This window comes from Pogona vitticeps, chromosome 3 (genome assembly GCF_051106095.1).
Source record: "Pogona vitticeps strain Pit_001003342236 chromosome 3, PviZW2.1, whole genome shotgun sequence".
Taxonomy (NCBI): Eukaryota; Metazoa; Chordata; class Lepidosauria; order Squamata; family Agamidae; genus Pogona; species Pogona vitticeps.
This window is the reverse complement of record NC_135785.1, coordinates 263,061,969-263,089,676: the sequence shown is the minus strand read 5'-3', so window position 1 is coordinate 263,089,676 and position 27,708 is coordinate 263,061,969. Positions and strand designations below refer to the sequence as shown.

Below are 27,708 nucleotides of genomic sequence, written 5' to 3'. Positions count from 1 at the left end.
CCATAGCCAGAGAGAATGAAGCACATTGGGCATGGCATCTAGAAGAGCTACGGAAGATGGGGTGTTTTCTGGACCTTGGGGCGACCCACAGGGAGAGGGAGCCTCATTATGGGGATGGACGGGGGACGAGGAGACCCTCCCGCTTCTGAGTCCTATGGAACCTGATCCGGAATCTGGGGACCCAGACCGGGTACTTGCTGGACCTTGGGACTTAAAACCTGTTAATCCTTTTGAGACCAGTTTGTGGTCACCTTTGTGAGAGCCGTTGCTCGAACAAGAGATGTTGCCTAATGCACCTGTTAACGTTGAAGACCCCTTGTTTGATTTAATAAATAGAACCAATCCATTTGAAAAGAAAGAGCCTCGTGGTTTATTCAAAGAGGGGGGAGCCCGCAAACAAGAACCTTCACACTGCAGAAAATGCTCCCTATTCCCAGCCCCGCAGATACAAATCAGACCCCTCCCCCAAAGACTGTTTTATTGTTTATTGTGGACGGAAGGCCCAAAGCGGGAGAGTCAGCTGGCCCGGCGAACAGAATGCTTTGCTTTCCACGGTGTCGTGGAGAGCCACGAGGGACTGAGCCGAACGCTGCTGCGCAAAAGCACCTACGAGGAATCGCCGGCTTGGCTCACTTCATTTTGGACCGTAGCTCTTCAAGCTCTGGACGACTCTTGAGTCGCACCTGGAAATCTTCTTCCGTATACTGCAGGGGGACAGAGAGGGGAGACACAGAACGTGAGGGGAGGCCATTTCGGGTCTGGACCAAAGGTGACCTGCTGTAGGATGGATGTTTGCACAATGGCCAAGAACAAGGTGTCTGAATCAGACCGTTGGACTGCTTGAAGGCAGTGTCGCCAACTCTTGACAGAGAGCCAAGGGCTGTCTGGGCTTGGAGGCAGGAGGCCTTCCTAAGTCCCTGCCTGAAGATTGGACCTGCAAGCCCCCCCCATGCCAAGCAGGAGCTCTACCACTATGGTACAGCCCCAGCAGTAGCGCCCTTGGTCTCATGGTTGCCACCGCTCCCTCTCAACACAGAGATGATGAGCAGAGCTTCAAGGAGAGCCTGCAAATGGTTAGGGTATCATTTCTGCACACTACACCAGTCGCAAAGGCTCTCGACAAGTGGGAGAGTCACTGCTGATGGCTTTTTGTGGGTTTTTTAACTCTTTATGATGATTCTTCTGTTTCACTGACAGATTAATTGATGCAGTAATGGTGCTACCAGTTGTTCAGCATCAGCTTCCCAATCAACCTTCAAGGATGATGTTGGGAAACGTAATTGCTACCCTAGGCAGAGAACAGGAAAGACTGCCAATTGTGAGAGGCAAAGCCTGCAGAGCTCCACAGCAAGGAGAATTATGTTCTGGTTAGAGATGGACACGAATCGGTTCGTCCCAGTTTGTAAAGATGGTAGCACAAGGTGTTGCTGCTCCCCTCCCCTGCCTCCGCAGCCAATCAGCCCCTCATCAAGCCCGTCTTGCTTGCTTTTTTCCTCCTCCTCAGCTAATCTCCCAGTCACGAGCAAGAGCACAGATTTCTCTGTCCCGCCTTTTCATCTGAGTGGGCGATCAGCCAAGGAGGCGGGGCAAAGAAGCCTGAGCTGCTGCCAGGACTGGAAGATGAGTTGAGGAGGTGCAGGAAGCTGGCACGCTGGGCCTGGCGAGGGGATGATTGAGCCCAGAAGAGGCAGGGGAAAGGAAGCAGCAGCATCTGTGCTGCCACCTTTACAAACTGGGACGAACTGGTTCGTGCCCATCCCTAGTTCTGATCTTGGTCACAGACAGAGGAACTGAACTACTAAGGACACGGCTGCCGACACACTTCTCAGCTAATCCTTAACCATCTGGCTTTCTCACTGCTGTGGCCTTGCTTCATGGTGCTCCCCAAGATTTACTTGATAAAGGGTGTCTAATGGCATACAAATTAAGAACTGATGAAAAAGGAAGAAAAGCAATTAAGCATCTGGATCTTTGCTTTAAAATGGAGACACTAAGAAAATTGCTCTCATTCTGTGGTTAGAAGAAAATCAAAACATTCCTGAGATATATGCTAGATTTTCCTTGACGGTGCTAGCTTTTATTTCTTTCACTGTAGAAATGTACTCCATTTAAATTGAAATATATTCCCAGTAATTCAAAGACAAACCACTGCCACCCTTTCCCCAAGACTTCTTACCAACCAAGAGAAAGTTATAATTTTTGTGTAACATCTCCCCCGCCCCCGCCACAACTGGGTTTGACCAGAATATGCATTTAAGCTCAGTATCTTGTTTCCAACAGTGTGCAGGCAGAAAGCAACCAAGAAGCCCGCCTGAAGTGGTGGGTCTTCAACTATCAGTGGAAGGATAAAAGGGACGGGTCCACAACCCGGAAGCAGCCGCCAAAAAGGGCTTCTCTGGTGTCCCCCTCCAGCCGTGCCTGCGCTGGCAACGGACGTTTAGACAAAGGAAGTCCGGCAACAGACTTACACGTGGGCCAACTGGGAAGGGTCGCGGGCACCCACTTTTTGGGTTGCAAGTTACTTGTTGAGATGCCACATCCACAGCCACTGGTAGCATGTGGGCTTTCGGCTTAAATGTTGGCTTATTTCACAAACACTTCTTAGTAAGTCAATGCATGGTCACCACTGAAGCTTTTGTGGGCACATCTGAGCCCCAAACATGTGGCTTTGAGCTACATGCTAGTGCCACAGCCTTGCGCCAGCAAATCACTCGGTCGGAAGGGTGGTCAACCCCTCCCACAATCAGGTGTCTGTGTTGCTGATGAGGAGGGAGGGTTGTTGCGTGCTTCTACAGACGTGTTGTTGTGACAGTTAAGAGACCCAGAAGCCCTCCTGCTAAACATGAATGGTTCAGCAAGAAGCGACCTACCTCTTTCACTAAGAGATGGACTCCCTCGGGCTGATTAGTCTGCAGGATTTCCAAGAAAATGGGAGCAAGCGTTGCACTCAGACCGCTGATCTGGAGGAGGAGGAGGAGGAAGAAAAACGAGTGAAGTGGCTACTTGGAGTAGGGGCTTAGATGGGACAGGGACAAACCAAAACACCTAACTAGACCCAACATAGAACTGGCTCATAATGGCAGCTTAGAAAAATTCATTTTAGTCAAAACTCCCAGTAGGACCCCCAACTGCATGGATACTAGTTGTGATGGCTGGGAAAAACCATAGCTTTGACAATGCGGACCTTTGTCGGCGAGGTGATGTCTCTGCTTTTTAAGATGCTGTTGAGGTTTGTCATCGCTTCAAGAGTAGCTGTTTGAAAATTTAAACTGTTAATCCTGTCCTTTGCAAAGTTCTTTTAAGTTGTAATCAGCAAACAGGACATTTTCAAGTGTAATAGCTGAATGTGCCTTTTGTACACTTTTGTTTACATGTGTGATTTTTGTTGACTAGCCAATGGCCACCATTAAGTAATATGAAGTTATAACTTCCTTCTGGTTGAAGGCTGTCACCTTTACAATGCCTTAGAAAAAAGTTCTGCGTGTGTTTGGTGAAATCGGCACAGGACTGTAACTTCAAAACTGAAAAGGAGGGTTGCTGCTGGCACATGCCAATGCGATTTTAAAGAAAGCACCACCTCCATGGTTTCTAGCATTTGCTCAGAAGAAACCGGTAGAAAGGACACTTGGATCTAAGTTTGAAATTTGCTGGACTACAGCACACAACTTAACTGGTTTCATAGTGGTGGCTAGAGGGGTGTAAGCTGATTTCTTATTTTCTCATACAGTTCATGCTTGAAACAGAGAGTGGTTCTTGGAGAATTAATGTGCCTTATAAATGACACTTCTGCTGTCATCTCCCTTCATACTCCCATCTCATCTCATAGAACATAGAATAAGGGAGTTCGAAGAAGCCTATAAAGGCCATCGAGTCCAACCCCCTGCTCAGGGCAGGAATCCAAATCAAAGCAGATCTGACAGAGGGTGGTCCAGTTTTCTCTTGAAGGCCCCCAGCATTGGAGCAATCACCATCTCCCAAGATCATGGGTTCCCGTGTCATACTGCTCTAACAGTTAAGAAGTTTTTTCCTGATGTTCCACCAAAATCTGTAGCTTGAGCCCATTCTTGTGTTTCCACAATCTCTCTCGTTTCTTGGATGGGGGCTGCCTTTTAACCTCTGCCTGTCATCCATCTATACCCCCCTCCACTCTTTCGCAGGATTGCAGGGGGCTTCACCTCCCAACCCCCCTCCTTGCTTCTCCCTCAAAACTCTTTCTTTGCTATGGCACCTCCTGATGCAGTGGTACCTAGTGGTGCCAGCATCAACCGTAGAGGTTTTAAATGTTGAGTTTTTCGATACTAGGGTGAGTGGGTGGTAGTATTGGAATTAGTTGTAGGAGGGGGTAAGAGCGCTGTGGGAAGGGTTGTTAAGCCAGTGTGTCAGCTAGGGATGGCTTTGTGCAATAGCGCAGTGCTATGTCAAGAACAGAAAAGGGAAAAAGTGAGACAGGACCCACCACTCACCCGAACCACACGCTGATGGGTTGTAAGAACGGAATCCATTTTACTCTTGGATCTCTCGGCCTTTGACACAAACACCTCCATGGTCTTTGTGGGCATAGCATAGCTGTGAAAACATCACACACACACAAACACCCCATCAACAATGTTTCCTTTTGCACTCTTCAGCAAAAAAAAAATACATTCAGTTGCAGGGAGGAAGACTTGGGAGGGAGTCTTTGGACAACCCAGCCCTGCAAATGAGATTGCCTGCTTTTGTCAAAAGGGGCGAAATGGCTTTTGCTAACGAGGCATCTTTACGATAAACTCTTGCTTCTGTGCCTGCAAAACGAGAAGCAGATTTGGGATGGGGGATGGGGACGGCAAAACTTATTTTATTTACAGGCCTTGTCCCAAATGGCAGAGGACGAGCAACTAAAGAAAACCAAAATGTGCAGATGTCTTCTTGAGGTTCAGCATGAGGGGTTCCTCCTCATTTTAACCTTGGTAGCATATTCAGGATTAAACCAATGAACAAAGGTAAGTGTATGAATGTGTGGCCAATGTCTTACTGGAAATCTGTAATCCCAAAGCATGAAAAGCAAAATGGGCCATCATAAACGTGGTCTCTGCTACATGAAATAAAATAATTAACACTGCCATGTTATCTTCTGTTCCAGCCAAGGGTAGTCCTAGCCCTAAGAACAGAAAAGACAACAATCATCACAATCTAGGCTGAAAGCAAAATGGCCAAGGAATTTTATCATTCTAAGTGACATTCGGAGCTATGTTTGCATGAATGAATCACGTCTTTGCCCTGCTGTTACAAGTTTTTCCTTGTTCCTTCCTTTAAAAGTCTACCTTTAAGTTACTATCACTTTGGATTCCATCATTTCATGGTCAGATGTGGATGTATTTTCTTGGCTAGTGAAACCAACAGCCTTTCCTCTGTCCTCTTGCCTCCAAAATCCATTTTCTAAGGCAAATGATCATGTGGGGTAGCAGTTGTAGTGTCCTGCCAACTGTCTCAGGTGCTGCTACGGAGGCAGAAGGCTGGTTGGGCCCCGCTCACCTTCTGGAGACGGGTCCGAAATCCCTGCTGAGCCATGACGTTCCCTGGGTGGGCCTCCATCAGAAGGAGGCCAAAGCATGGCTAATTTGGCCGTTGGCCTTGCAAAGGAGGCAAACTGGCAGACCGACTGATGGAGCCGCAGAACGAGAAGGAACCCAAGGGTCATTGAGTCCAACTTTTACTGGACAATTCAAAGGGGAAAACCTTCCTCTCTTTCTACGTCCTGATGGAGGAGGTCCAGCAACTGGTCTGGACACAGGGGCAGAGGCTGGGGAGCTGTGAGGTGACCCCCCCCCAGGGTCAGCCAGGTCTGCAACTGCAGAGATGTAATGACCCCTGGACCTGTGGTCTCTGTACCAACAGCAACGGCAGCATCTCTGGAGCTGTCCTGACCTGAGCAAATGAAAAAGCTCTCCACTCCCTGCAGCTAAGACTCCATTCACCTCCAGCCACGGTGGGAACTGTCCTGGGTGCTGTCCTGGGTGCTGCGGCTGACCGGCTGCCCTTGCCCTGAGCACAACACCCACGGAAAAGTGTTTGTGCCCATTTAATATTGTGGAGAAGAAGCCATTTCAACCGAAGTATAGCATCTGGGGATCTTGTTAACAGGGTGAGAGACAAATAACACCGATGCCTACAGATACCTCTCCCTCTCTCAGAGGACCTTTAAAGCAATCACTTCTAAAGCTGCTATTCAGACAGCACTTTAGTGTGACAGATCTTGACGTTTCACCATCAGCACGGAAAGTTGTTGGAAAAGTAAACCGTTATTTGAACAGAATACTTCGGATTGATTCAGAGAACAGCAGGGAAACATGGACAATTCCTCTGAAATGCCTTAAAAAAGTAACATCTGTAAATAACTTGAAAATGGTACTACATCAGTGAAGTAATTTCATTCCTGCTTGTTCCCATTACCTTTACAATCAAATCAGATTACACTTGCATTACCCAAACAAGTAACTAGTTACTGTTAGCCATCATACTCATGACTTCTAATATCTGGTTAGTTCATGCTGCAACTGGTTTTGACCAGCCTGTCTTGGAAATCTGCATTCATGTGACACTCCCCGCTTTCTCTTTTGTAAGAATAAGGTTCTACCGCTCACTGATATGAAAACAGGTTTGAAAAGATAGATATTGTATCAAGCGTATATGTAACCAAAAAGTATAAGCAAAAGGTTTCTGGCTTCCACCTCCTTCAGTTGCTCCTGGTGAAACCTACTTCTTTTTTTTAGTCACTTATAAGTCTATATATATTAGTGATTCCCTGCATACCTCATGTGGATCCAGAGAAACTTTGATTGAAATGCAATTTAGTTCTCGTTATCTATATATATGCTTTTTAATGCTCACATTTGGCTACCTAGCTAGCAGTTCTGTTAACGGAGAGAGCAGATACCGTACTCTGCCATGCGGCTTCTTCCTACCTGGTGTTTGATCTGACTTTATCCGACAGCTTCATGAAGCTTCTCCAACACACATCTTTAAGACCACCCTGTCCTACTTTCAGGAGGCGTCTAGTTAAGACCAAAGAAAGCCAACGTTCAAAGAGCCAAAAGCAAGAAAAAGAATCAGGTTTGGACAAGAGGAACAGTACAGACGCATCTTTGAACTTAGGGAAGGAAAGGGAAAATCAATGTGCCTAACAGAGAGACCTCGTTGTTCAAACATGCAAGTGGATTGCACTCCTTTGTCCTTTCTCAGATGTCTGGAACGGCACTGCAGGTCACTTGGGAGCGAGGAGAATTTAAACAAGAATTCAGAACAATTGAAACCTGCTCTTCCTCCAAAGTTTTCTAGAACTAGAGACCCAATATATTTATGGATCCCAGTCCACGAGAAAGTTATGGTGCATAGTGTTTTTGGCCCTGAGGGCCATCCATACACTACGTTCTCCCTCTCCCTCATCCACTGTTCTCTACACTCTTGTCTTCCATCACAGCTGGTTAAGCAGCTAGAGGGCTATAAAAGCGCTTCTTCACATATGCTGGACTGCAATCACCACCATCCCCAGAAAGCATCAAATCTCAAGGCTGGTGATAACAGGTGTTGTGGTCTAACTACACATCAGGAGGGCAAGAGCTACTTTAGAGCCTTGTTTAGATCATGCCTTTCTCCTCAAAACAGGGCATCCAGCAATCGTCCCTTCTATTTGTGACGTTCAGGAGGAAGCGCCAACCCGTTTGCAGCCAAACTCAGCCATCCACGTACAAGAAGACAGCCGCCTCTGTGCGGTAGCCAGGGTGGTCTGCAACTTAAGCGTCTCAGACTGGGACTCAAAGAATTCCCACAGCCAAAAGTAAAGAATTAGCTTAAAGAGAAACGGAAGAAATATTCCAAACCTGTACCCAGTGACTTAGGCTTAAATCAGAAGCAGAACTGCTCTCAACAGAAGTAAAAGCAAAGTAAAGAAGATGGTTAATATGGAGATAAAATAAGAATTAAGAACGATATTACACTATAGTGGTGCCTCGCTTAGCGACGTTAATCCGTTCTGGAAAAAACATTGCTAAGCGATTTCATTGCTAAGCGATATTAAAAAGCCCATAGAAACACATTAAAATGCTATTAATGCGTTCCTATGGGCTTAAAAACTCACCTTTAAGTGAAAATCCTCCATAGCGCCGCCATTTTCGCTGCCTCTTAAGCGAGGAAAAACAGCAGGCGGCCATTTTGTTATCCCAGCAGCCATTTTGAAACGCCGTTCAGCTGTTCAAAAGGGGTCGCTTTGCCATGATCGCTTCCCCGCGATCATCGCAAAGTGAAAAAACCCCATAGGGATCATCGCAAAGCAATCGCTTTTGCAACAGCAAAAACTCCGTCACTAAGCAATTTTGTCGCTCAACGGAGCGATCGCTATGCGAGGCACCACTGTATTAAGATTGCAAAAAAGTAAATGTTTGATGGAAAATGAGGAAGTAAAAATGTTAAAGACTTACTGTTTTGCGAAAGAGATAATAGAAAGTTACTTTGGTTACGTGCTAATATTGTGATAATTATTTACTTATTTTATAATTTCTTTTTAAAATGCAATAAAGATTAAAAGGTTGTTTTAAAGAATTGCTATAGCCCAGTGTGTTTCCCCGGTCAAGTGAAGCACTCTCAGCCTAAGCTCCCTGAGAGGTTAATGTGAAGCTAAAGCAGAGAGAAAAGCCATGAATGCCACCTAAATCTCAATAAAGGAAAGGCAGGATTATAAATATATCTCATGCATGAAATGAATAAATAAAACTCCAAGAGTTGCAGAATATTGGAACCACAAAACACAGCATTCACACCAGAATCAAAGAACATGAGAGACACTGCAGACTAAAACGACCGGAAAAATCAGCAGTAGCTGAACATGCCCTAAAACAAGCTGGACATGAAATTCTATTTCAAAATACTGAAATACTGGACAACACCAGCAACCATTATGTTAGACTGCACAGGGAAGCCATTGAAATCCATAAACACCAGCAGAGCTTCAACAAAAAAAGAAGAAAATCTAAAACTCAACAAGGCCTGGCTTCCAGCACTGAAATTTACAGCTTGCAAAAGGTCAACAAACTCTACCCAGCCACAAGGACCAGGGATCATTGCACAAAAAAAAAAACCAGCTAAAGACACCCATCAATCACAGTGATAGATAATCTCCCCCCTTCATCACAACAATACCCCACAACAAAAACACGCTGATCACCATCATCACCCAATCTCCTGAAAAGGACAAAAGCTGATCCCACAGCTATAAATACTCAACTATCCAAACAAACTGCACTAGAGCATAAAGTTCTGACTGATGTCCTCTGAAGATGCCGGCCACAGAGACTGGCGAAACATCAGGAAGAACAATCTTCAGAACATGGCCAAAGTGCCCGAAAAACCCACAACAACCATCAGATCCTGGCCATGAAAGCCTTTGAGAATACAGTTGCAGAATTATTTATTTTAAAAATGGGTTAGATTGTTCCCAGTTTTCCTGGCTGCAACCTATCCTGAAACCTTTCAAAATATGGTGGCTTTCACATGTTTAATAAATGAATGAATATATAAATACATGATAACTGACTGGGCTGGCTTCCTGTGGAATGCTGAGCTGATCGAAAGGGAAGACTAGGAAGCAAGGGAGTAAAAGAGGAGAGGAACGGGGTTGTTGGCTGGTTCAAGTGGCTAAAAAAAAAAAGAGACAGACACAACCTTTGGTAGCCCTGGAAACTTCAAAGTGCCACTGACTAGCTGACAAGAGGACAACAGAATTTGATCAAGAAACGAGAAGATAAGAAGAGCTAAGAAAGTGGGTCATCCTTTTTGCTGCGATCCTTCCATTGCTTCATTTCCATCCTCTTCTGAGAGAACAGAGATGAAAGAGGATAAAGAGACAATGCAGGTACAAAAAAAAGTCTGGAGAACTCTGTCCTTTTCTATATAGGTTCAGCCCGAGAAGCTATTTTTAAAATTACACTTGGAGGTGCCGCCCATATAAATGGATAAAGATGGATTTAGTTCTCTGACTTAAACAGAGAAGGTACCACCACAGCATCTGTATAATTCTTTCCCCCCCCCAACTTAAAGAGCCCCAGACACTTTAGTCTTGCCCCTGACAAACTGTGCAAGGCACGGCTGGTCGATGCAGAGTTTCCCCCTAAGAATTACTCTGCGGGACCCCAAGCTGGCCATGCGTGCCCTAAAAGCCGCTGCAGAAAACAATAGCTCAGAGCATCGGCAGAGTTTCATACGGAAGGAGTGCAGGAATACATTTCAGCATTTGGGAGGCGGTTTCCGTACTCTTTCGAGAGCTTTGCCCATCACACATTTTAGAGCCAATCTGAACATGAGCCGAATCACCTTCTTGGACCGCGCCAAACGAGACCGCTGTGTGCAACATAGCTTCCTACACACACCATGTATTTATTTCTGTGGAGCAGGAGAAGACTGCCGAGGTGAGGTGTCTCAACCTCCAGTCTGATATGCTTTCTAGAAGCACCTGCATTACATGATTCTGCAGCATGTGCAGATTTGCTCTTTAGAAATCCAACGGCACAGAATCCTAGAATCATGGAGTGGGAAGAGGCCTGTGAGGCCATCCAGTCCAGCCCCCTGGTCAAGGAAGGAATCCAAGTCAAAGCACATCGGACAGAAGGTTGTCTCATTTTCTCTTGAATGGCCTCAGCGTTGGCGCGCTTACCACCTTCCGAGGTCATTGGTTCAGTGATCGTACTGTTCTAACAGTTAAGAAACCCTTCCTGATATTCAGCCAAAATTTGGCTTCCTATCACTTGAGCCCACTGTTGCATGCCCTGCACTCTGGGAATGATCGAGAACAGATCCTGCCCCTCCTCTGTAGGACTATCTTTCAAGTCTTCGAAAAGTGCTATCCTATCTCCCCTCCATCTTTTTCCCCCCAAGGCTAAACAGGCCCAATTCTTTCAGCCTTTCTTCATAAGGCTTGGTTTCCATCCCCCTGATCATCATCCTTGTCGCCCTGCTCTGAACTTGTTCCAATTGGTCAGCATCCTTCTTGAAGTGTGGTGTCCAGAACTGGACACAAGACTCAAGGTGAGGCCTAACCAGTGCTGAATAGAGGAAGGCTAGCACCTCGTGGGATTTGGAGACTACCTATACAGTGGTGCCTCGCTTAACGAGTGCACCGTATAGCGATGTTTCCGTATAGCGATCCCTTTTTCGGGATCGCTATACAGAAACATACCCGATCTTCACAATGGGGAAAACCCGCATTGCGAAGATCGGGTATTGCGGCGGCCATTTTGGAGCCGCCGAACAGCTGATCGGCGGTTCCAAAATGACTGCCGGAAGCCCGGAAATGGCTGCCGGCAGCCGTTTTCGTGCCCTGCCCTCGCTTAGCGAGGGCGCGAAAATGGCTGCCGGCAAGGGGAATCCTCGCTGAACGGGTAAGTAAGCAAGGTATTGGAACGCATTAAACTAAGTTTAATGCGTTTCAATACGTTTCCCCTACCCGTTTAGCGATGATTCCGTATAGCGAGGGTTAATCCGGAACGGATTAACCTCGCTATGCGGGGCACCACTGTATTTCTGTTCCACCAAGGACTCCCCCCCCCGCCTGCCAGCATGTCCTGACATCATCAAACTCCGTAAGACCCAAAGCACAGGCTCCCCCTGAGCCGGCAGCCAGTGGTCCTTACCATTCCTCCACTTTGATGGACATTCGATTGCAGAACTTGTGGACATACTGAGCGTAGTGCTCCACTACGGTCATGTCACAACCGGTCATCACAACGTTCAGGGATCCGTAGCTGTGGTCTGTTCCAGGGACGATCGGCTTCATTTGTACAAAGGACTTTTTCCCCACTTTGGGATCCTTGACAAAGAAAGAAAGAAAAAAAGTTATCTTCACGGCAGCCAGGAGCGCCCGAACGTACAAACATTCCTCTCTTGGTCCAGAAAGCAATGGACACAGAACGTGAACCTGTGGCGGAAACTCCCAACCTGGAACTCTTCCTCTAGGAACAGAAGCTGCTCTGATTTGGGCAACCAGAGGCAAAAGGAAACGGAAGATGAAAAAGCGACATTTTGGACATTTTCAGAAATCGGCAGCCAATATGGCACTTGGCCTTGCCTTGCTTTGTACTATCAGACGTCAGTCCTGCCTTTCGATCCAAAAGAACCCCTGAAACACTTTACACACAGGTAGAGTGCTAATTGGCTCTTGTCTTGCTTGTGGGCTTTCCCTGGCATTGGCGTGACCGGCGGGGATGGAGAACGCTGGAACAGACGGGCCCTTGGTGTGATCCCACAGGGCTCTCCTCATGTTCTTACATGTGCACTGCTCTGGGGCAGCGAATTTTCTCTGCAGCACCCAGTTTGCATCAGATCACTCATGGCTGCAACTACTTCCCTCTCCTGTCCTGACTGCTGGCAATCGGACGGCCCCATCACAGACCACATGCTCCTTCTTCCCTGCCCCACCCAGAAATTTATTCCGTATGTCCGGAGAAGTGGATGCGATCCATGAAATTGAAATATAATGGTGTAAGGTGCCACATCGTTTTGACTTTTTCCTTTTTGTTTGTTTTGTTTTCCTTTGGATTTTGACTGATATACTTACACAGACTAACATGACTGTTGTTGTTTAGTCATTAAGTCGTGTCCGACTCTTCGTGATCCCCATAGACCAAAGTACACCAGGCCCTCCTGTCTTGCACTGCCTCCCAGAGTTGGGTCAACACAGCTACCTCTTCCAAAAAAACCCCTCTTATTGTCTTCCCATGAATTAGACCAGTGCTTCTTAACCTTGGTTACTCAGGTGTTTTTTGAACTGCACCTCCCAGAAACCCCAGCCAGCACAGATGGTGGTGAAGGCTTCTGGGAGTTGCAGTCCAAAAACAACTGAGTAACCCAAGGTTAGGAATCACTGAATTAGACCTCCAATACTGCCCTCCTACCAGTGCTCTGCATGAGCACATCACAGCATTTATTCTTCTCAAAAGCAACTTCCCAAGTTTCAGCTGGGAAGCAAACCTGAGGGCTTTGCTTCCACCGTTATTCAACTGCTGCTCTTCTGCCGATCTGCAGTCCTGCCTTGTTACCATGATGATGCTTTTCCGGCCTTCCTGCTCTACAAGCCACTGACTTTCAGGAGACCCAGTTCAGATGTTTGCCAGCACTGGGGCAAGAAGGCTGGGCAGGGAGAAAGAGCTAAACTAAAATCTTGCCTGCCCAGAACACTCTCGACATGCCAGGATAAATGGTTCCAATTTTAATTTTTGCCTTCAAGACACCCTGCCCAAATGAATTATGGGTTCACTATCTTTCCAATTTAAAAAGGCTTACTTTCAGAAAGTTAAATCTCATCAAAAGCTCCAGGGTGGCTTATCTCCCTGGCTGCGGTGGAGGAACAGCAATCAATCAATCAATCAATCAAACAAAAACAAAATAAAAAATCAATGCAGGTAACTTAAATGTTTTCACCAATTTGGTTGAGGGTGGTTGGAGAAGACCAGTGCTGTAAAGAGAGGTGAAAATTTGTAGCTAGCTATCAAAACTGGGCCTGAAATAAGACTGTATTTCTTCTGCCTTTTACCAAAAACTTTCATTTTGCAATGTGAATTATTTATGTAGTGAATTTTATTTCCCTTTCTTTCAATAACCCACTTGTCCCACATATCTCTATTTCTTCAGTAAAATTACTGTCATGGAATTGCTTGCATTTTGTGTTTGTAACCTGCCACGTGGATAAAACTGTTAACAGAGAAATAGTTGGTTCAGCACACAAGGAAAATGGCAACGTGGACACTGCCTATGATAGTTTCAGGCTGCGAGGTTGGCCTCACTTTTAAGAGGTGAGACATTGCCAACTTTTATTTATTAAAGTGTATAGAGATGGGCACGAACTGCAGTTCAGTGGTTTGGCCCAGTTCAGCTCTGCGCCCGCGCAGGTGTTCTGCGGGTATGGCACACTTCCCTCTTCTGCCTCCTCTGTGCACTCGTCCATGCCCTGGGCAATATGCACTTCCAGCCCCGCCTCCCGAGTGGGACTGCACACTCTCCATTCACAGTGTGCATTTTCCTCTTCTGCCTCCTTTAGCAGCCATCCGCTCAGATAAGGAGGTGGGACAAGGAAGCCTGGGGTGCTGCGTTTCAGCGGGTGGCTGCTGGAGGCAGCAGAGGAGGGAAGTGTGCACTGCAAATGGTGATTGGACAGTTGTGCTGGGGAGGAGGAGCAAGAAGCATGCATCATCTAGGGCAGTGATGGTGAACCTTTTTGAGCCCGAGTGCCCAAACTGCAACACAAAATCAACTTATATATTTCAAAGTGCCAATACTACAATTAAAACGTGAATGCTGAGGTTTTAATTTTAAAAAAAAAAACTCAATTGTTCCAGCACTGCAAGGGTTAAATGCTTGTTTCGCCCCCCCCCCCATGGGCGGTATTAACAAATAAATACTTACTGGTGGGGCAAATCTGCCTTCCAGTGGGAGGGAGTTCCAAAGGCTGGGAGAGTCTTTGAAACACAGCTGCATCTTTGATAGTGCAGGGATGGTGTTAAAATACTCGTATGTGTTTCAAACAGGTTGTTTTCTTAACGGGCTCCTTATAATATCTTTTTCATGACAAGGGCAAGAAAAAATGTCCAAAAAGAGGTTTAAAAAGGGTCAAAGGCTTCATTGTGTGATTGTGCCCGTCCTTATTCATTTATTACTTTCATTTTTCCCCCTAGCTCAGGGCTTAGGAAAGTTCCTTTTGGAGCAAATGCTGGAAGAAAACTATTTGGAGCACCAGCCTAGAATCCTGTCAGAAGGCCAATATGGGGAGATTTTTGTGGCCTATTAATGTATGACAGGGGATACATTAATAGGCCACAAATAAAAAAAATCATGCAAAATGCAAGCTTTCGTGGGTGAATCACATGATCAGAGGGACTGTTGACATCATCTTCAGGACTAAGCCAATCCCGAGGATGCTACTGCTGCTGTCTTGGGAACCCAACCCCACTCTCCTGGGTCTTTGTGACCTCACAGGGGCCCCACCTCTCTGCTGGCAGATAAAAGGGACTTGCTGGGCTGGGCAGGAGACCAGAAGGGAGGCCAGTGGCCAGAGGGCAGTCCAGCAGAGAGAGCGGTAGCAGCTGCAGGGGACCCAGCCCTTCTGCCCAAGGCAAGTTCTCTTGCGAAAGCAGATGAACTTGCTAAGTGGGCTGTGGCTTGAAGCTGGATGATGTCGGCAATGGACCGGGAGGAAGTCGGTGGATGTGTGCAGACAGAAGCTGGTGGAATCTCCCTGTAGAAGCTGGCGGAGGCCGGCAGAGGTTGGCGGACGAAGCCGGGGGACGTTAGCCTCCTGAAACCAGCTGGCGGAAGCTTGGTGGATATCAGTGGATGGAACGCATGTGTGTGAATGGCTAGTGGAGTGAAGGTGTGTGTGTGTCCAGAGTTGGCTGGTGTGTGTATGTGCGTGAATGTGTATGTGAATGGGCTGGCTGGTGTTCCATGGGGATGTCGCTGGGGCGTGAGTGTGACCCAAGCATTCAGGAGCTGGCGGAGGCTGGCTTCAGAAGTGGAGTGGGAGAGATGAACGGGTGGATATTCCTGGTGGAAGCCAGTGGATGTTGGCAGGCAGAACTTTGGGATGAAGTTGCCAGAACATGGGTCAGTGGCTACGCCTGGGTTGAAGCCGGTTGACGGCAGTGGACGAGCTTGCCCCTTAGTTGTTGTTTTTTTCCCTCTCTCGCAGGGCCCAAAGCTTCATCTTCCCTAGGGGGGGGTCGAGGGACCAGAAGGCAGGCGTCCTGCTGGAGCTGAACCAGGCTGTTGTCTCCGCTGAGGATACCCATTTAGCCTCTTTTCCAAAACCAATAAAAGAATTTTCTGGAATGGTTTTGAAGTGCAGTCTTGTTTGTCAGGGTCTGTCTCAGGATTATCTTCCCCATCCCCTCATTATATCTGGGTCCCAATGCCTGGGGTGGGTCTTTGTGAAGTCATGGTGTGGGGTCTTATGATGTCACAGGAATTGGGAACATATTTCTCCATACATGTGTGAGGGAGTGAGCTAGGCATTGTGGGTTCCCTGTCTGAGCTCCTAAGCAAGTATATTATGTGTCATGTTGGACAGATACAGGAAGTCATTGAGCCCTGTTGCCTTTTGGAAAGGTTTGGAGTTGGGTACCCAAACACTATGGCCACCCCATAACAATAAATGAGACTCGCTCCTTCCCTTCCACCACGGCTCCTCATATTTGTTGGCCTGGCCTGGAGATTCAAGAGGAGCCCAGCCATTTCCTGGCACAGCAGCTCATTCTATGAAACCTGGCAAGCCTGATCTTCATCATCAACACTGTGAGCACTCCATGAACTTGCAGAGTACAAGTGGGGAGAAAATATGCCACTTCAAAGAAGCTTCCTGTCCACCCTCTCATGCCAGTGCCACAACCGAGGAAATGGAGATGGACAATGATTTGGAGATGAGCGTACATTAAAATTCATGTGGATCCATGCCATGGATAGATGGCAAAAATACACTGGTACTGCAAAATCTGCTGCTTGAGGGCAGTGGCTGCCTCTGAGTGCCTAGTGCAGTGATGGTGAACTTTTTTTGAGCCTGAGTGCCCAAACTCCAACACAAAATCAACTTATTTATTTCAAAGTGACAATACTGCAATTAAAACCTGAATGCTGAAGTTTTAGGTTAGAAAAAACAACTGCTACTATATTGCAAGGGTTAAATGCTTGTGTCGCCGCCAAACACCCCCCCCCCGGTCTATGGGTGGTATTAACAAATAAATACTGGTCCTCCAATCCCCCTTTGGGCTAGACTGGTAATGGCCACCATTGCACCCCTCTGCCAGCCCACTGCACCAGCAGAGGGGAGTGCCAAAATCCAGGATTGGAGGATGGGTAAGTATTTCTCTATGGCGACTTATGGCTCGTGTGCCAACAGAGAGGGCTCTGTGTGCCAACTGTGACACGTGTGCCATATGTTCGCCATCACTGATCTAGGGAATGGGCGAGTGCACAGAGGGGGGAGGAAAAGGGAGTGCGCTGTTCCTGCGCAACATCTGTGTGGGTGCGGAGCTAAACTAGGCTGAACTGCAATTCGTGCCCATCTCTAAAAGTGTACCTTGGCCATGGCTTGTGCTGAGTTTTTAAAAAATCAATACACACCTTCTAATTCCGAACCCCCTGCTTTAACCACAGTCTCAGAAAGTTACTTGTTGGAACTTCAATTCCAAGAATCGCCCCAGTCGGGGGATTCTGGGATTGTAGTCCAAGCAAGCAATTTTCCTAAGTATGGGCCCTGATCAGATGACACCCAATGACATGCTTTCCCAAGACAGACTGCACATCTGTTCTTAAGAAGCTGATGAAGTAAGACAGACTAGGAAAGACAGACTACCTGAGGTGGAAGCAGATGCCTGAACCGGCCAATGCCATGGGTTGGACAAGACCTGTAGTGCCTCTGGCAGTTAAGGTGAGGGTTCCCTTTAGGAAACAAAACAAAACAAAACATTCATTCATTTAGTTAGTCCATAGGTTTCTTTTCTCCTGTTAAAGGGACACAAAGTGGCTCACAATATTAAAAACAATAGAGTTAAAAACATAATAAACATTAAAAACAATTAAACAATATGCTAATTAAAATACAACTGAACAATTACAAGCAGGTAAACATTAAAAACTATCTTAACTTTAAAAAAGGGAGCATTCAGGGACTCCGTCATGATTGTTAAAAGCCTGCCTGAAAAAGTGGGTCTTCAGCTGTCGGCGGAAAGATAGAAGGGAAAGGGCCACCCTGATCTCCCAAGGGAGAGCATTTCATCACCTGGGAGCAGCCACAGAGAAGGCCGTCTCTCGTGTGCCCATCAGCCATGCCTGCACTGACAATGGGACCGACAGGAGGGCCTCCTCTGATGATCTTAAGCATTGAGTAAGCTCATATGGGGAGATGCAGTCCTTGAGGTACTCTGGACCCAAGCCTTATAGGAATTTATAGGTTATGACCAGTACTTCGTAATAGGCTGAGCACTCATAGACCTCACCCTCTGAACTGGCCATAGCAGATGCCTGGAAATCAGTCAACCTCCATAAAGACATGATCAAAATTAGCCTACTTTGATGAAACTTTAAACCACTCAACCAGAGTCTTTCCAGCTGTATTTTAAAGCAATGGTGGGTTTTGGTTCTTCAGATATTTTGGATTTCAGCTCCCAGAAATCCCTGCCAGCCAAATCAGTGGCCGGAGATTCAGGGAGTTGGAATCCAAAACCATCTGGAGCGTCAAAGGCTGAGAGCCACTCCTTTAAGAACCCCAAGCTTTCTTGGTAGTTTACCAGGGCTTCTTTGGTCAGAACATGAGTGACGATAAACAGATTTTCTTGAAAGGTAACCTGACTGTTACTTTCCACCTTTCCCCTTGCAATGGGCAGCGAGTCAGCTTCATGTGGGGCAATGGTGTGGGCCAACAGGCTTGGCCATTACCCTTGTTAAGATTAATATTCACCCAAGAATACGCATGAGTCCAGTGAAATGCTCAAGGGCTCAATGGTGGATAAGCATTCTACACAGGCAGTGAAATCCTTGCCCGCGAGACTCCGTGAAGAAAGAGACTATAGCTCCATCTGAGAGCCCATGTTTCTGAAGCAAAATTGGAACAGACAACTAGCATGTATAGTACGTGATCTTAAGTGGTGGAAGAAGGGAAGGCAAAATACCCAGTTTTTTTTCCTCTAGATCTACATGGTAGACTGGTGTTCTTAATCTTTTTTCTTTGTTTCTTGACAATCACTTCATGATTTTTCTACCTCTTCTTAGAAGCAGAAAACAATCTGGAAGCTAGCTTTAGAGTTTCTGCAAATATGATTAAGAACCTCCCCCCCCCTCCATTTTCTGCTAAATTAGATTTGGTATCCTTCAGTCTCGAGAGACGATGGTAACATGCTCTGAATGGAGGGAGACCACAGCTGCCATACAAGAAGATCTGCAAGCCGGATCTGAAGGCCTTAGGAATGGACCTCCACAGATGGGAAACCTTGACCTCTCAGCGTTCATCCTGGAGGCAGGTGGTGCATCGTGGCCTCTCCCAATTTGAAGAGGTCCTTGTCCAGTAGGCCAAGGCAGAGAGATCATTCTGAAAACAGCCAAATCAGGGAGCTGGACAGGGGACAGACTGTATTTGTCTTCAATGTGGAAGAGATGGTGTGAAGGAGTGAGAAGGAGTGCGCCGTCCTCAGAGAAGAAGGACACCATAGAAGAGAGTGGATGTGTGGAGGGAGTGTTGATAGAAATAGAACAGGCCGAGGCAATAGTAGAGAAATCAGCAGAGGTGTGTCTTGCTGACGAGGGAGGGGAGGAGTTAGACCTTATAGTGTGGGAGGAGGTAAAGGAGGGAAAAAGCGAGCACATTTTCAGTCTTTGGACTGACACAGACCCGGAGAGACAAATAAGCCTAGGGGTTCAAACAGAGCCCGTGCTTGGGCTAGGGTCAGCGACCGGTATCACCGCGGACTTTCCAAATTTGGCATTGGGAGGAGGTTTGTTACCTGACCCCATAATACCCGGGGGGAGAGGAAAGAGATACGACCCGTTGGAATGGACCGTAACTGTCTACCCACGGAATCACCCTGGTGGGACGAGGGTGATCCGACCTGGGCCACAATTCCAACAAAAACCCCTGGAGGGAGACTGGGCAAGGCACCCGTGCTGTGGCACGGTATGTGCGGTACGGAGTGCCCCCCTTCGTCCCATGACGGACTGCGAACGATTCGGACCAGCACCCTTCTAGGGGAACCAGAAAAACCATCAGATGTGCATCCCAAGAGATATTGTTTATTGACTGATAGTTGTTTGCAAGATCCTTTTGATACTGCGGAATTAAGTTCTGTTATTAATAAACGTGTTAATGTTGAACCTTATGAAGAGCCTCCGTGTCTCTTTCCCGCCTTTACTACCAGTGCTCCCCTGGCCACCGAAGAACTCCGTTACAGATGGTCACTCTCGAATTGGCCTTCTCAACTACATGAGCTGCTGTTCCAAGTCCTCCATTCAGAGCACGTGACCATCGTCTCTCAAGACTGAAGGATGCCTACTCTCTTCTCCTGACTAAAGTCTTAGACAGCCAGTACCACACAAAGGAGGACACACTGAAATCTGAGCAAACTTGGTGGGACTGTCTTCAGCATCCACCAAAGGCATGGAAATGGATAAAAATAGTTTAAAGATAAAACAGGCAGTGACTGGACATTGGCTTTCAGATTTATTTATCTTTTTAAATTGGGAGCTGTAGGCGCTGTGATCCCCCTAATGCAAACGCCACTCTTCCTAGAGGTCTCAAGGAATTAAAAACCACAGGTTGGGTTTTTTTTTAATTAACAAAAATATAGCTGGGTGGGCCATGGAAACTACATGTATGCTGAGGGCCACATCTTCCCTATTCTTGAACAGCTGCTTCTTTAGATGAAGTGACCAGCTTTAAAACTCTTACGGCTCAATACAGTGCTTCTGTATTACTCAGAAGGAAGCCTCATCTAGTTCAACAGGGCCTGTTCTCAAATAAACATCCACCAAACCAATAAATTTATGTATCCCTTAGCTCTAGCCCACCAAAAGAAGAAATAAAATAAGGAAGGAAGAGGGGATGGCACAGAAGGGTTGCCCTCGTGATCTGCTTGTCGGCTTCCCAAGCACCTGCTTGGATAATTGGGGAGAAAAGAGGAGGAAGGCTTTTTGATCTGATTTAACATTGATGTCCTTATGGAGAAGAATATAGACTACAGTTTTAAAAAGTAACGTAATTCTGTTCCTCAGCTGTCAATCTGCAAAGACTTGGCATTTTCTATTTCTGAAGTGTACCCAACACTGGTAAGGCACACTGATCATTAATGATGAAGTGAACATGTATTAATTTAAAACATTTTACCCCCACCTTTCTCCTTAAAAGGACCCAAGGCAGTTCACATCATTAAAAGATAGTAGTTAACATGAACAACAGTGAGTATACAGAAAGGAGGAAACAAATACCATACAACCCCCCCCCCCCAAAAAAAACCAGACCCAAGCAGCAGGGTACAACAATCCATTTAAAAACCGCACTCAGTCTGCCAGTCCCTCAGGGAAAGCTTGTTTGAACAGCAAGGTCTTTGCCTGCTTGTAAAAGGACAGCCAAGATGGGGTCAGGCTGGCCTCCAGTGGGAGGGAGTTCCAAAGTCTGGAAGCAGCCACAGAGAAGGCACCTCTCTTGTATCACCACAAAACGCACCAGTGAAGATGGCAAGACTGAGAGAAAAGGCCTCCTCTGATGATCTTAAAACCCAGCCAGACTCATAAAAAGGGAGTCATGGTCCTTGAGATAAGCAACTTAGGCTCAGGCCATGTAGGGGCTTATAGATTAGATAGAACCAACACCTTGACTTCAGCCCGGAAACAGATTGGCAAGCCGTGGCACCACTGCAACAGCAGGGTTGTGTGATCCCTGTCACCAACCCAGTAAGCAATGTGGCTGCTACCCTGTTTCCCAAAAAAATAAGACCTAACCTGAGAATAAGCCCTAGTATGATTTTTCAGGATGCTCATAATATAAGCCCTACCTCAAAAAATAACCCCTAGTTAAGTTAAACCCCGCCCTTCGCCATTGTGCAGCCACCAGAAGATGACATGACTGTATTTGAATAAGTATAGATTGTGGTCCATGGAAAAAATAAAACATCCCCTGAAAATAAGCCTAACTGCATTTTTGGAGCAAAAATTAATAAGACCCTGTCTTATTTTCAGGGAAATACGGTGCATACCAGACAAGGAGAAGGGCCTCTCTGTCCCTTCTCACTGGGCCCCTCTCCCTTTTGCTTCTGGTTTCAACCCACACAGTTATAATATTTTTTAAAAGATTCTTCCCATACAGCACTGAGGAGCAGGCGCACTCCAGAATCCTAGCATTGCTCTCCTTACAACAGCAGTTATAGATAACATTTGTTTTAAAAATTCTTACCTACAGAACAGATGGGATTCCTTCTGGATGCTTTTAAGCCAAGACTAAAGGAAAAGGAAAAAGAAAGCTGATTATCACATTCTGTTGTCCATTCCACCTAGGAAACACTTACTTCTGAAATATAATGCGAGCCCATGTTAACTCCCAGATAGTTTGAACAGAGAATTTTGGAGACAGTGTAAGTGGCAACAGCCACAAAGCACAAGTGCTTATAAGAGCCTTTGGTTGTGATCCCATGTACACAATCGTACACAGAAGTGAGGACCACTGATCAAGGAGGACTTAATACCAAGCAAACAAGCAGAACTGTTATCTCATATACCACATCCTACAAAGTAGTTTGGAAGAGTGATTTTTAAAGACACGAGCTACAAAGGATGATATAGCAAGGGTTGGAAAAGTAACTCTCAGAATCCACCAGTCAAGGGCTACCCTAGCTAGGGGATTCTGGGAATTGTAGTCCCCTCAAAAGACTTTCCCAAGCTCTGATTATTACGGTGAAGCAAGCACCAAAGGAAGAGAGCAATGGAGAATCACTTCAGGATGACTTGGGGCAACTTCTATTGCTGTCATAAAAGATCATAATATATACCTGTCAATGTTAATACATTTGCTTAGGATATGAGATGTTAGCTTAAATGTTAGTCATCTTACTTGATAAGCACTGACGTTTCTTTCAAAAAGGATTCCGTGGCCAAGCACAGCGCCTAGTGGGACAGGGGAAAAACAAAAACAAAAAAAACACCTTTTATTCTCCTAGAAAGCAACAATGATTGCAGACAGTTTTCCAAAGTTCATCCAAAGTTACTCTTGCAGAATGCATTTTAGCTCACACCTCTCACTTCCTGTTCACATTTGCAAGTCATCAGTAAACTCTGTGAAATGTTAGTAGAAGTTCTCCTTAGGCAGTCTTTTCCTTTGTGGCAGACTGTCTAGAAGGTTTTAAAATATTGTTTCAATTTTGTTGCTTCTAAATCTGTTTAGCCATGCTCTACCTCCTTACGTCTTTAATATAATACTATTAATTTGTTTAATATTGGAATAATTCACTGTTTTTAGCTTTAATATTGTGTTTTGGCTAAAGCCAGTACTGTACTGTATCTAGACTGATTTCGATGCTGCTAGAATGCTATTACTCTGTGTGTAAGCCACCTTGTGGTCCTTTATTAGGAGAAAGGTGGGGTAAAAATATTTTAAATAAGTAAATAATAATAAATAACTCCTTAACTTCATAATAGACTAGAGCAACTGATGCCTCCAATTTCACTTGTTTGCACATTTTATCACTTACATGTGGTGTACATTTCTTTGGCAGAATATCATAAGGGTTCGGGAACACAGGTGGCTAAATCAGACTAGAACACTTATATTTTAAGAATATAATGCCTAGAAGGTGTGTCATACTAATTGGCAAGAGCTGTTGTCCGAAACATTTTCAATGCTCCAGACTGAGCTTGTTCTTGATGTCTCAGTTCCAGACTTCCATTCCATACGGCACACCCCTTATATGATTTACTTGGAAGGCCACTCTCTTCGATTTTAGTTTTAAAAACAGACATTGGAGATCTTGGGAAAGTATACAGTGGCAACTACAATTAACTACTAGGATAAGGAACACCTTAAGGCTTCATAAGCTGACATTTGTTAGCTTTGTTAGAAAATGACTAGAACGGGACCTGACAGAGGTTTATAAAATCCAAATAAAACAGAGACAACCGCACCGAGTGGACAATAATTAACATACCAGTACACTAATAAATAATAATTACATACCATCAAGTTGGCTGTGAAATATATTTAAGAGGTGACTGACAACAAATTATTGATGGCACACACTGAATGCATTCAAATTTATTTGTTGTTGTTTAGTCATTAAGTTGTGTCCGACTCTTTGTGACACCATGGACCAGAGCACGCCAGGCCCTCCTGTCTTCCACTGCCTTCCGGAGTCGGGTCAAATTCATGTTGGTAGCTTCGGTGACCCTATCCATCCATCCCATCCTCTGTCGTCCCCTTTTCCTTCTGCCTTCACAATTTCCCAACATCAAGATCGTTTCCAGGGAGTCTTTTCTTCTCATGAGATGGCCAAAGTATTGGAGCCTCCGATTCAGGATCTGTCCTTCCAGTGAGCACTCAGGATTGATTCCCCAAAGTACAAAATGTATACTTTGTCTTGTTATTGTATTGTTTTATATTCTGTTTTATTATACAGTGGTGCCCCACATAGCAACGATAATCCGTGCAGCAAAAATCGTCGCTATATGGATTCGTCACTATGCAAAATAAAAAAGCCCATAGGAATGCACTGAAACCCCTTCAATGCATTCCTATGGGCTTAAAACTTACCTTTTAATCAAAAATCCTCCATACGGCGGCCATTTTTTACCTGGCGGCCATTTTGGAACCGCTGATCAGCTGGGGAAAAATCATCGCTATGCGAAAATCGGTAAGCGAAACAGCTTACCGATCATAGCAAAGCAATTTTCCCCCATAGGAAACATTGGTATTCAATCGCAAAAGCAATTGCAAAAACATTGTCGCTATGCGGATTCGTCGTTAGACGGGGCGCCCGTTATGCGAGGCACCACTGTACCATGTAAACCGCCCAGAGTGGCCTGGGTATGTGTGTATGAATGAATGCATTAAAAGCTTCCAAGCTTTTCTATCAGCAAGTGAAAAGCCAAGACTGACAAGGGGGAGGCAGTGCAACAGGAAGGCACCATTGTATATGTGAGTCCCCTTGGTCTTCTGTTTCAGCCATTGCATTCAGTTCACCCACCTGCCAGCCACTGCTGTCGGGCCTTTGACAGACCCTGAGCACAACCTTCTTCAGCATTTTGTGGGGTCTTCCACCAGTCCTGTGGGTCTGTCTGGTTCCCCCCCCCCGAATCTTCAAGATCAATTTGTTTCTATGAGCACATTAGGAAAACCATCACCACCCAAGCAGACCTGGGCAAAGTGCAGCCCTCCAGATGTTGCTGAACTGCAAATTTCAACACTCCTCACTGTTGGCTGTGTGGGCTAGGACTGCTGGGAGTTGCAGTTCAACAACATCTGAAGGGCCACATTTTGCCCAGGTCTGCAAAAGGAACCACATCACCCCAAGCTCGATCTGGTGAACATGCTTCATTTCTACCCAGTGGTAAAGGACAGTCAAAAAGGTACAAAATTAAAAAATAAAGACCTGAAGGGAGCATAATGAAAATGACAAGAAATGTGGGAAACAGCACAAATGACAGACCGGTGCCTCAAAGAGGAAGAATCAGGAGAGTCCCTCCCCCAACAATTTTAGCACTCATTCTACTCATTCTTTTAAGGAGACAGCATAAGCCCAAAATGTCCGCCTGATACAGAGAAAACTGACACATCCCCCACCAGCTACAAACAAATCCGATCTTTCTGTCCAATTCAAAACATCAGTGGGTCTCCTTTCACATCCATGTTCCTATGAATCACTGGTCCTAAGACAGACCTCCCTTCTTATCCGTGCAAGGCACCCACCCTTCAAAGGGTAAGGCTGGTTGTTGTTGTTGTTATGTGGCATCATGAATGAATGATCTCCAACAGGTCCCGTCCTCGGCTGCCCTGCTCAGCTCTTGGAGATCAAGCCAGTGGCTTCCTTCAGGGAGTCGGTCCGTCTCATGTTCAGTCTTCCTCTTTTCCTGCTGCCTTCCTCCTTTCCATGCTTTATTGTCTTTTCCAGAGAATCTTGCCTTCTCAGGATGTGCCCAAAGCAGGACCACCTCATTTTCAGCATTTCTGCCTCCAGAGAGAATTTAGGCTTGATATGTTCTGGGAGCCTTCCTGGCCGCTCAGGGCATCCACAAAGCTCTCCTCCAGCACCCCATTTCAAACAATTTCATTTTCCCCCCGGATAAAGCCGACCTACAGCCATCATCCCACGGCTAATTTCAGAAGCAGGCCAGCACATCCAGCTAACAGAACCTGGGGGTGATGAGCGCTGCAGTTCTACTCACACCTAGAGTTCAGGGAAGCTACTCTTTTTTTGGGACTGTAAGATCTCAAGCTGGGGAAATTGGAGAGGGCCCAGATCCAAAAGTTCTATTATTCCCAAACTTCCTTTCCCCCCATCTCTACAACGAAAGAAACCACATGGCACCTAGTGGTGCTTACTCCCAGGTAAGGACTTAATGATGGCCACCTCTATTGCTTTGCTTTTGCTTAAACCCTTGCCTCTCAGCACTCGACCAAATATTAATACCCGAAGCAGCTGAAGGAATCCCAATAATCTTATATGGCCAATCTGGGGACCTGCAAAGGATTCTGGGAACAGCCATACCGGTGGCCGAGAGTAAAATATACAAAATATAAAGTCATGGGGAAAGAGAGTAACGGAATAAAGAAGCCTCGGTCAAAGCAGAAGGAGCAGAGGGCGTCCCGTTTTCGCCACGAGGTACATACTTTCCCAAGAGCTGCGCTCATCATCCCCGGCGGCCCCCCTCCAGGCGGTAACCACGGCGACCCAGCAGGAAAAACACCAGCGGCAGTGGGTCCGCCGCGCTCAACTGCCCCCCAAATCCATGCAGGTCCGGCAGCACAAAGGCGTCCCTCCAACTCCCTGATTCCTGGTCGCGCAGTTCCGACGCAGTTCCGTTCTCTTTGAGGCTCCGATGGTCTTCCAATGAAACAGGAGGAGGCTGAGGGAGGAAGCCGCCGCGGCCGCCAATCAGGGACAGCCTCCTCCGAGCGGCTGCTCTGATTGGTTAGGAACGTAGTCTGTAGAGGGAAACGGTGAGACTGGACTCATTCATTGTTTTCTGACCGTTTGGTCGTTGGAGTAAAATCAGTTTTTCCCCCCTCTGAGCAGAAAAACAACTGCCAATGCTATGCGAGATGAGGGGGGTACATACATACATACATACATACATACATACATACATACATACATACATACATACATACATACATACCGTGTTTCACCGAAAATAAGACAGAGTCTTATATTAATTCTTGCTCCAAAAAACGCATTAGGGATTATTTCCAGGGCATGCTTTATTTTTTTCATGTACAATCTATGTTTATTCAAATACAGTCATGTCATCTGGTTGTTGCACAAGAGTGGAGGGTGGGCTTTCACTTAACTAGAGGTTATTTGGGGGGTAGGGCTTATTTATTTATTTATTTATTTATTTATTGGACTTATATACCGCCCCATAGCGCTACAAGCACTCTCCGGGCGGTTTACAATTTCATTATACAGGCTACACATTGTCCCCCCAGCAAGCTGGGTACTCATTTTACCGACCTCGGAAGGATGGAAGGCTGAGTCAACCGAGCATCCTGAAAAATCATACTAGAGCTTATTTTCAGGTTAGGCCTTATTTTCAGAGAAACAGGGTACATAATACATATTTCTTTAAAATATATTTACCCGGACTTTCTCCTTAGAAAAAGACCCAAGACGACTTACATCATTAAAAGACAATATTTAAGAACAAAACGAGTATTCAAAGGTGGCATACATCATTACAAGGCAATATTTAAAGCTAAAAACAGTTAAGAATAGAAATCATACATAAATAGATATCAACTTTCCCGCCACACTCCGAACACTGCTGGATAACTGCCACTATTTGTGAAACGCATCCATGAGGTCGTAGAATTGTACTGCGGGAAAACTTCCAGAGGTCCTCTCTAGTCTAAATCCCTGCAGAGGCAGGAAATCCATTACAGTACTTTCTACTCAAGGTATTTGTGGTCTTAGTTTATGCTTCTTGGGGAATTCCGGGAATTGCAGT

General features: G+C 46.0%; 1 protein-coding gene across 1 annotated transcript; it reads right to left on the bottom strand.

The window, feature by feature from the left end:
• Positions 1–346: 346 nt before the first annotated feature.
• MRPL48 (mitochondrial ribosomal protein L48) lies at positions 347–26,528 on the bottom strand. The gene is made up of 8 exons (XM_072993429.2): positions 26,372–26,528; positions 22,604–22,656; positions 21,950–21,993; positions 17,366–17,451; positions 11,658–11,833; positions 4,464–4,566; positions 2,871–2,960; positions 347–704 (listed from the first exon to the last, which is right to left on the bottom strand). The coding sequence occupies exons 1-8, from the start codon at positions 26,393–26,395 to the stop codon at positions 630–632; spliced, it is 651 nt and encodes a 216-aa protein (XP_072849530.2). The 5' UTR covers positions 26,396–26,528; the 3' UTR covers positions 347–629.
• Between the last annotated feature and the right edge of the window lie 1,180 nt (positions 26,529–27,708).